The following is an 11,298-nucleotide window of genomic DNA, read 5'->3' as shown; positions in this document are numbered from 1 at the left end:
AAGTTTCGGAACTGTGTAGGTTCGATTCGCACTTGCCCGATTTTATTCAAACCTAACCTATAAAAAACCATCGACACAAAAAGTTCTGCAAAGTTCACAGCAAATTACGACACAATATAACGTCTGGTGACCATGAAGATGTGCCTTAACCCAGTCTGACGGGTCATTATGTCAACTCAACTGAGCATCTAGAGACTGGTGATAAAACCAGCTTTACAATAAATGTATAAAAACAGGTTAATCAAGATGCTCCACAGGCAGCCACAGCTGTATAGAGTCATATAACGCACACAATTAAAATAACACATTATTCAAATTTAAGAATTGCAGAATATATATGTGATCATAATACACATAATCGCTTAAAGGTTAACATAAATGTGTAAACAGAAATAAACTTTTGAAGGAAGAACCCTCTGTGGTACGACTCCGTACCACCGTCACGTCCATTTCTGCCTAATAACACCGGTGTTAGGCGCTGCCGTGTTCTGGTTTGAAGGGGTAAGGGAGACATACTTATCCGCGGTGTTCCAGCTTAGTCCTCAGGGGTAGCCGTGTATCTGTGGCCGATATCAGGTAGGAGTATATAAACTATTTGGGGTTGATTACGGATGTCCATGGCTGTCAGTAACCACTTACCATCAGGTGGACTGCATGCTCGTCTGCTACTCCTATATTATAAAAACCTTCTTCTGCTTAATAACACCAAAAGCGCTGTGTGTGAAGAAGAGATACTTTTTTGTGACATTCCGAATTAGTCCAAAAAGTTGTATTTTGTATTTTTTTTTATATTATAGGAGTAGCAGACGAGCATGCAATCCACCTGATGGTAAGTGGCTATTGCCGCCCATGGACATCTGAAATCAATCCCAGATAGGATTAGATATTCCTACCTGAGGTCAGCCACAGATGCGCTGCTACCCCTGAGGACTAAGCTGGAACGCCTCGGAAAAGTCTGTCTCCCTTACCACACCCTTCAAACCGGAACACAGCAGCGCCTAACACTGCTGTTATTAGGAAGAAATAGGTGTGGCGGTGATGCCGCCGGAGTCGAACCACAAAGGGTTCTACCACCTTCAAAGTATGTATACAAGATGAGTTAAAAATTTCGACAAATTTCGACTCCATTATTCGTAAGTAGATACTGTGAATGCACACACTCGGGTCTACTATAAACGAGCGATATGGTCAATTGTTTATATAATATACGTTTTTTAAGTATTTAATATAATGATCCGAGATCTACGGCCTTAGTTGCTTATCTGTCAGTGGAATATTTACCTACTTCAAGTCGATCGCATTTAGCTGTGGGCGGTCCTCACAAGCGGTCACGCTTTTGTTATATTATATTATATTTTATTATATTATATAGTTATTATTTAATATGTTTACTGCAGTGGTGTTGTTGAGTGCCATATTAGCTTCTACCACAGACGGGACACCTTTAATAAGTGAGTACTTGTTTATTATAATTTGATAACCTTTAATCTTTTCCCTATTATATCTTTTAAACTTAATTTACGTAACTTACGTATTTTTGCAAAAGTGGATGTTATTAAACTTTATTTAAGGACTTTAATCAGATGATCGCTACTAAATTAGCGTTCTCTGACTTTGTCGGTACAAACTTTTAATATGTTATAGCGACAAACGAAGATTTGATTGTTTTTTCTAACGACTTTATTTAAAATATTTTCTCTTTATTTGCTTTTATATATGTATTTTGACATCTTTTACGATGTATATAACAAATGCAGTTATTAGTTAAGTGCAATTCAATTTTTCGTGCAAAATATGTACTTAAACTATCATCAGAATCATCCTGAGCTTTCAGATCACAGTTTTCTATAGATGAGCTTTATCTGATAAACATATAAAAAGCCAAGACAAAATAATTAAGTTCGTTTTTAGGATTCCGTACCCAAAAGTAAAAACGGAACCCTATTACTAAGGCTCCACTGTCTGACCGTCTGTCACAGGTACACATGAACCGTAATAGATAGACACTTGAATTTTTAACAGAGTATATACTCTGACTTATACATAATTACTCTGACTTATATATAATTGGCCGCTATAATAACAAATATTAAAAATAAAAAAACATGAGGAAATAAATGGAGATCGTCATAGAGCAAACATCTATTTTTTCAGAATTTTTCGCTTTATCTATTGAACCGTAAGAGGTAAACGTATGAATTGTTAAGAATGCATTTACTTCTACGGGAGCTATGATGATAACAAATAGTACAAATTAAAAAAAAAATTGGTGGTACTTGGCCAATTTTTTTGACTAATTCTCGAGTTCAGTTCAAGCTTCTTTTTTAATGCTTACATTTTTTTTTACTTATTAAAGTAAGAAATACTTTATATTGGTTTGATAAAACGTTATATTGGTTTGTATGATAAACAAATATGTATTTCAAACACTCATAAATCTTTAAAAAAGTCACACTCTTTGAAACAAAACCAGTTGTACAATCTAATGGGAAATTTTATCCTATTTTTAAGTTTTAAGAATGTACGAAGCCACACTCGAGGAAAATTATTTAATAAAGAGTCATTAAAACCAATTGACAATTAAAGAAGATTTTCTACAACAGACATAAACAATACAAATCGATTAAGATTCGTTTAAAATCGCCTAAAATAGATATTACATGTCTGTGATTGTGACAAAAGAATCAAAAATAAAGCTCATCATACTGAAATATTACGTCATCATTGACGCATTACCGATAGCATTACGAATGTATTATTGGGTTGTTCGGAAAGTCATTTCGTTTATTTTTGTGAAAAAGAAAGACAATTTTCGTATAATTAATAAATATTTTATAAAATTATATATTGGCCATTTTGGCCCAACACCTTAAGCCATCTTTCTGGTAGGAGCGTAATTCCACTAGTAGAAGATCCGAAGCTAAATCGAACTGGACCGAGCTGATAATAGAATGAAACTCATTTTATAACGAAATTAGTACATTGGGTAATACATTAAAAATGGGTTTGCTAAAAAAATCCTGGACAGGATAATTTTAATTATTTTTTGAAAAATTAATTTTCATTTTGCAGACAACCCTATATCAACGTGTTCACAATAAAACAGCGCTTCTACTGATATAAAATTTTATCTATTATCATCATGAGTGAAAGTAGTTGCCAGCGAAATACCTGTTTATACCTGACAACCCAGTAGTTCGTCCACGTAAATAATAGGCAACCCAAAGCCTGCACATTCTGTATGTTTTTAACATTCACTCAGAATAGAATTTTCTTATTATCTTGATGTTGCAAAATTTAATTTTCAATTAAATTTTAATTTTTCAAAAAATCCCTAATCGGCCTGCCAGAACGTGGTGGATCTTTGACTTCAAAATTGCCGGATCTAAATATTGTAAACCAGTTCTGCCACTGGCGTACTGACAACACATCTTCTCCATACCCATTAGATATTTTTTTTCTGACTTGCAATTTAAAAGGGCACCCACCAAAAACTATTGCATAAAACCAATTAAACTTATTCACACATAAGCCTTGCTATATCAGCTGTAAAAACATATAATGACAATGCGACTTAAGTGTGAAATTAGCTGTGAAAAAATACAATTAAATCCTCTATCGGGAAAAAACGAAATTACTTTCCGAACGACCAATACATACAAATATAGATAGAATCCGATGGAACCATGGTCTTACATGAATCTTAAACAGGATTGGAGTCCTAATCCTACCTGAGGTTGATCACACATATCTATTTACTCAAGATTAAGTTAGAACGGCTCCTATGAGTGCTTTCTTCTTCCTACACCCAAATCAGAATACAGCAACAGTTAACACGGCTAACAAGGCAGAAATAGGAACGGCATTGTTGCATCTAGAGTCGAACTAAGGAAAGTTCTAACACATACACGATACTGATAGGTGTGGCGGTGGTATCGCCGGTGTCGAACCACATAGACTACTACCACCTTTAAATATATTTTTTTTCAAAATATGTGATCTTATTTTCAGAATCGTGTCCTCGAGATTGTATGCCATATTACGATTGTGCGCAAGCCGTGCAAAAGGCCACAAATGAACCAAATGAGGCTACAAAGCAGTTAATCAGAAATTCATATTGCGGATATACTAATGAGTCGACTACTGTCCAGGTTATTATTATCTAGTACTTATTATTTGTTATCATTTAGGGTTATACCTAGGTCATAAAAAGTCACTAACCAATGCCAATCTCCTCTTATCAAGAGAAGTATGTTACTGAGTTGTGTGCTAAAATAGCATAATATTTACGTCACTGGTTTTTTATGATAAAGCATTAACAAACAAGCATGCAGTCCACTAGATGGTGAATGGTCTCTCCCACCCTTGATGGGTGGGAGAGACCATTGGTGGTATATAACCAAATCCATAGAGAAATACGTTTCTCCTTGTAGCCGAGCACGGATGCAGTGCCACTGTAAAATATAATTAACACACGACTAGTTTACTTTATGCTAACGGAATTTATTTTTCTTTTCTGCCCGCAGAAATGGAAAACCTAACTTTCAATTTATAAATTAAATAAAATTTATATCAATTTATATATTTAGAGATCGTTATAACGATATAACGATCGTTATAACGATCTCTATCTATTTCAAATGTGTTCATAATTCCCAATTTTTTCACAGGTATGTTGTTCAGATTTTGGACCGACTGACCGACCGACTGACCGACCGACTGACCGACCTACTTCCCAATCGACCTATCGATCGTCCGACGAAGATACGATACATTTCGACAGTACGACAGAACAATCGCCAGAAATTATGTTCGAATCACGCTTAATGGGGCCAGATTTAGAGGGAAAACCCAAACCAGGTCAACAACATGATACAGAGAATACAATCCGAAAAATAAATCTACTCCTACCTAATGATTGTGGGGATATCTCCGGATCACGGATCATTGGAGGACACGAAGCGTTGATGTATGAATTCCCATGGATGGTGCTCATCTCCTCCGAGGTCGGTAAGTAACGTAAAATGAACTTCAGTCTTATTTTATCGATATGATTTTTTGGCATATGAGCAGAAATTACGTAATTACGAGGGCTTGAATCGTCGCACAATAGTGCCTTAATGGGCCTATCGAAGAGGGAGACCCAAGAAATGATAATGCAACAAGCAAAGCAAGAGCCAAGCATTCAAAAGAGTGGCGTGTCCAGACAAAAGATAGAGATCAGTGGGTGCATTTGAAGGAGCTTTGTGGGTGCTTTTGCTCAAACGTTGAACATTTTTTTTATAATATAGGAGTAGCAGAGGAGCATGCAGTTCACCTGTTGGTAAGTAACTATTGCCACCCATGGACATCTGTAATCAACCCCAGATAGAATTAGATATTCCTACCTAAGGTCGGCCACAGAAGCGCCGCTACCCCTAAGGACTAAGATGGAACGCCTCGGAACGTATGTATGTCGATTCACGATTCAAATCAGGACACAGCAGCGCTTAACACTCCTATTATTATGCAGACATAGGTGAATCACAAAGGGTTACCTTCAAATTCCTATTTCCTTTAAAATATTTTTTTCCCTTTCAGACGGTGTTCGTTCATTTCATTGCGCAGGTTCAATCATCAACTCGCGGTATGTACTCACAGCCGCACATTGCGTTGATGACAAAAATGTAGTTGGCGTGCGCATTGGGGAATACAATCTACAAGAAGAGACAGATTGCGTATCCGTTCCATTCGTAGCTTGTGAATCACATCTTCAGGTAAACAAAACGTTGAAAATTCTAGCGTTTTCCCCCGGCTTCGCTTGTTGATGTATACTTGCGTTTTTTATTGCAACGGTATCAATTGCTTTTAGATTTTTAATTTAAGCTGATCTAATCCCAAAGTCTTCTTTTGGTGCATTTGAAAAAATAATGAGAGTGATTTTTTACAAAACCATTAGAAAATTCGATACCATAAAATTGATACGATACCATACTTGGGTTTAATTTCGAAATTTCATTTGACAATTCGGTCACTATTCGATTGTTCACTCGTCTATATGTCGATACACTTGCATATTATTCGTACTACTAATTAACATGTCCTTATGCCCACAACTCATATGCATTTAAGGTGCATTTTTTTTGGTTGTTTTTTCGATGTGTAACCTTTTTTTTGTTGTTCTTTCTTTTTTATTACATCTTTTATGTTTTTTTGTTTTCTCTTTTATAATATTTTTTGTGTGGCAATAAATGAATTCGATTATTAATTTTAATAGCCAAGCAGTTTCAAACTGACTTTGAGAGTAGGTAGTTATGACAGGAGATCTGTCCAACGTTTTGCATAAGATAGCCTTCTAGAAATCGACAAATTTCTATGCTAGTAAAAACTGTCCAGACTGATTAATTAATTGCTAAAGTCACCAATCGTTAAAGCCGATAGTAGCGATAGTACCGATAGTAACTTCATATAGTATAATGTACTACATATATTTTGCTTTTACCCATTTATTACAGAGTGCAACTATTTGAACCGAGAGCAGCCAAAGCTCTGGACAGACAGACTTTCATATTTAGGTGCAATCATAATGAATACTATACCAACACTTAAATTACAGGATACACCAGTGGAAGAGTTGATCTGCCACAAGGACTACGTAGGACCTCCACATTATGAATATGATATTGCCCTGATACGTACTCAACAAGAAATTGACTTTAATCACAGTAAGAACTTTTTGATACTAGAAGTGGCCGCGGTTACGCCCGCGTTTTAAAAAATAGAAGTAGAAGAAGAAATTAAACTAGAAATAATATGACATACATACTTCGATCACTAATAAGAACCATACATATAATAAAAAAAATGTATCATTGGGATGACAGTGGCGCCATCCGTCGAACATTGGTCGTACCAACTCATTTATTTTGGTGGGCTCATGCGTGACAACTTTGCTAATAATCGCATGATGAAATGCAAAGTTATAAAGGACATATAGGGAAACACTTATTTTATATACATATACAGGGTGAATTTTTCAAATACGCCTTCAGGGCCAAATCCGAAACTATAAGGATTAGCGAAAAATGCTGATAGGAATTACGAGGCCGATTTTGATAAAAACTAAGACTGTATCATTAGTTTTTTAAGATATATTTTTTCCTATCCGGGAGTCGAACGAGTTCATTTTGAAAAAACATACAACCTCTATATTATTCTACTATCTGATAGTGTTTCTTATAAGGATCAAATTCGGGGATGTTATACATAATATCTAGCAATTTTGTTTAATATCTACTTAATTTAGTCAATGTGATAAATAACACAGAGTTAATCACATTAACCAGCCATTATATATAATACCTTTGAAGACTTGGATAAAGCAATAAAACAAGTATAGGTAAAGTTTATTTTTCAATTTTCCTTATACTTTTTGTAATTTTGTAATGATCCACATGTCGAAAAATGGAAAAAAATGTTATGTAAACCAGCTATGGGATGGATTAATAAAAAGCCTAATTAATAAAAATACATGTCTTACTGCCCTGCGAGTGGGCGAGTCCAATTCACGAAAATTCACGATTATTCTATATGATTTATAGTAACTGTAATACTACAACCAACATGACGTTGATACAGCAGAATTCATCATGAATAATTTCAGTTAATCTAAGATTATCCGTACTTCGCGCTTTTACAATAACATATTTATTACTTTGACTAACTTTACCTGCTATTATATACCGGGTATTTTTTTCAAATAGGCCTTCAGGGCTAAATCTGAGACTTCTTTTAGTGTGCCATTTATGATTACTTCGAAGAATTTGGTCCTTATAAGCAACACTATCAGATAGTGGAATAATATTATAGAAGGTGTATTTTTTTTCAAAATGAACTGGTTCCATTCCCGGCTAGGGAAAAGATCTTTTAAAAAAGTAATGATGTAGTTTTTATCAAAATCGGTCTCGTAACTCCTTTCAGAATTTTCCGCTAATCCTTATAGGTTCGAATTTGGCCCTGAAGGCCCGTTTGAAAATCGCTAATTTTTATAGGTTCGGATATGGCCCTGAAGGCACGTTTGAAAAATTCACCCTGTATAGCTATTTGATCACTTTGAGTGTAACATATAGATTGATACTATAGTGAATTATCCGACAACATTATAAGACAGATAATTAAAATTCATAAGACTTATGTACTTACTCGTATGCGTATTTTTTTCTTAATTTAAACAACCTGGGATGATTTTATTTATTTATTTATTTATTTATTCTTAAAACACCATTACATCTATCCTTACAGGCTAAACACCCAATACGATAGAGAGGCCTTATTTTAAATACTTAACTAAATTCTTACCTACATTCCTACTTCATTAAACATAATATCTGAAGCACAACTATTGCGAATTCACTCAAGTTGCATGAAAATACGTCAAGTTGTTCATGCGCCTGGTTGAGTGTACAGAGTGCTCGAGTGAGAGGTGACTTAGCCAATAGCTCGGTCCTGGCTGTCGGCACGGCCAGCAGCGGCGGGCGCCGGCGTCTACACACATAGTGATATCACAATTTATCGACATAGCTTCCACCGGACTGCTTCTGCATAACATAACTGCTTCATACTAAAAATAGCTGTAGTGTGTATCTGCCCGGTAGAATTACCTGTAGAATTTGTTATAAAAATACAATTGATCATCATTATCAACCCATTACTATCCCCCTGCTGGGCACGGGTCTCCTCTCAGAATGACAAGAATTAGGTCATAGCCCACCGCGCTGGCCGAGTGCGTATTGGTAGACTTCACATACCTTTGAGATTTTTTTTATAAAATCTCTCAGGTGTGCAGGTTTCCTCACGATTTTTCCCTTCGCCGTTAAGCAAGCGATAATTTATTACTAATACACATATAACTTTGAAAAATCAGAGCGTGCCTAGGGTTTGAACCTTGGATCCCTCGATCTAAAGGCCGAGTTTCTTAACCACTAGGCTATCACTTCTTACCATTAGCGAAAATACCATTGAAATCGGTACACTCCTATATTGCAGGAAACGTTCAGCCAATTTGCCTACCGGTCACGAGAGAGTTGCGTACTCGGTCATTCATCAACCAGATAGCAACTGTTACCGGGTGGGGACTCACAGAAAACAAAACCGGAGCTTCTATCCTTCGCACAGTGACAATTCCCGTGCCACCACGCGAATCCTGCGAATATTACTACAAGTACGGTCTGCAAAGTACATTTATTATTTTCTCTATTATCCGAAGCCAAATGTAAAATAATATTAGATTTAACTAAGTTTTAGCCAACTGACATTGATTAATAGACACAGGCCGTGGCAGACATAATCATGTTTTCTAGGATACCGTACATAAAGGGTAGAAACCGAATCGTATTACTGAGACTCTGAAATCTCTACAATGAAAGAAAATCTTAAAAATAAATGGATACAGCCATACAAGATACCGCTATTGAACCGCATTAGCTAGTCTATGCGTAATAGGTAGACAATTCAAATTTTCACAATGCCTTTACTTCTATGGCTGTAACAAGACTATAACAAATGAAAAAAAACTAATAACAAATAAACATTTGGTGGTACGGAACCCCCGTGGACAAGTTTGACTGATACTTGACCAATTTTATTAAACAATGTTTTGACAGGCACGGCCCGTGTCCTGCTGTGCTGTGTAACGGTTTATGTAAACTTCAATAAGGAACAGCCTATCTTAAGGTATTTTAATATTTATTTAATGTGAGCAAAACAAATTACTTTTCAGCTCCATGAATGCAAATACCACGCAATTCTGCGCCGGTATTGAGAATAAGGATGCTTGCAAAGGAGACTCCGGTGGGCCCCTGATCATTGAAGGAAAATATGAGGGCACGGGGAGGTATATCCAATACGGAATTGTATCAAATGGGCCGGCAACTTGTGGGACGCAAGCGCCAGGGGTCTATACTGATGTGAGGAAGTTCATCGATTGGATTCTGAAGAATATTGTAGCATGATTATGTTACACGTTGGTGTTGTAAATAAAGTATATTATTATGTGTTGGTACCATGACCAATTTGGCTTTTATCTCACCGGGACGTCGGCTATGTATCCAAAAGATATTGAAACACAAGACAGATGACTTACATGACGATGTGAAATTACGGCTCCACGTGTGGTATCTGGTTGTGTTGAGATGCTAGCGACGTTGTCAGTAAAATGTAGAGGACTAAGGGAAGCATAATCCGCGCCAATCTTCTAGTCCGCTCTGAAGTTGTTGCGCGCAGGTGTAGTCAGCGAGCGAATGCGGTCGAACACAACTACAAGCATATACTCAGAACCAACGCACACTAACGCAGCTATGTACCCGTGGGGGAGAGCGGGCAGCGGACGGGTGCCGAGGGGGGTCCCGTGCTGTCTTGTCCCGTTAATATCTACAATTTGCTGTTGCGTTCTGTGCAACTCGTTTCTATATTCAGAGCGGACTAGAAGTTTGGGGCTGACTCTAACACGAGTGACAGCTGAGCTGGCAACCGCTGCTAGTACATCGGCGACGAGCAGCAGTTATGGATATGGAATTAATTCAGATTCTTCGTTTTACAATTACAATTTTAATTAACCATGCGTGAAGAAAATAGGAATGATTGATTTTATTTGTAAAATAACGACGGCGTCGGCGTCGCATAAAAACTTTTCATAATGGTATTTTTTACGTTCCGCCCTAATCTGAAATTATTCGAAACTTTTATATCATAGTCAGTTACGTTTTCGGATATACGAGTATATTTATTTCGGATATCAAATACTTTCGGTGACGGTTACCGAGCTTCATAACATCGTGCCTTCAATGCCTACGTACGTTTATCTGGTGTAACCATGGCGTCCCAGTAAGATAAAGGCCTTAATAGAACACATGCACAAATCTATAGAACGACAAAATAAATCAAGTCAATTATTAAATAATAAATTGTACAATATAATACAGTTTTAGTAATAACAGAATAAATACCCTACACAAGTATCCCAATAATTATTATTTTAATTTGCTTGAATTCGCAAATTGCTATGTTGTGAAGCAATTATGTTCATACGATTATATCATTCAACGTAAGGTGCATTTGTAATTATGGTTATCGACCTATTTAATACACATATAAAATTTGGTGAAAATCGGTAAAGCCGTTTCGGAAGAGTAGGGTAACTAACGCTGTGACACGAGAATTTTATATGTATATATGATGTAGGTACTGTAGGTATTAAAATATAAGGTTGGGAAAAACTTTCTCCGCATTGAAAAAGTTGGTAGAACCCTCCGTGTTTCCACG

At 36.4% G+C, this 11,298-nt stretch overlaps 1 protein-coding gene across 1 annotated transcript; it reads left to right on the top strand.

The window, feature by feature from the left end:
• The first annotated feature begins 1,261 nt into the window (after positions 1-1,261).
• LOC140742913 (venom protease-like) lies at positions 1,262-10,994 on the top strand. The gene is made up of 7 exons (XM_073073983.1): positions 1,262-1,451; positions 4,012-4,151; positions 4,671-5,010; positions 5,581-5,756; positions 6,596-6,704; positions 9,025-9,199; positions 9,758-10,994. Exons 1-7 carry the CDS (start codon positions 1,385-1,387, stop codon positions 9,987-9,989), a joined length of 1,239 nt encoding a protein of 412 aa, XP_072930084.1. The 5' UTR covers positions 1,262-1,384; the 3' UTR covers positions 9,990-10,994.
• The last annotated feature ends 304 nt before the right edge of the window (positions 10,995-11,298 follow it).

The sequence above is a fragment of the Epargyreus clarus genome, unplaced genomic scaffold (genome assembly GCF_041222505.1).
Source record: "Epargyreus clarus isolate Ecla_fem2 unplaced genomic scaffold, WU_Ecla_fem_2.2 ptg000006l, whole genome shotgun sequence".
NCBI lineage: Eukaryota > Metazoa > Arthropoda > Insecta > Lepidoptera > Hesperiidae > Epargyreus > Epargyreus clarus.
Note: the sequence above shows the minus strand (reverse complement) of the source record. Positions and strands in the feature narration are given on the sequence as shown.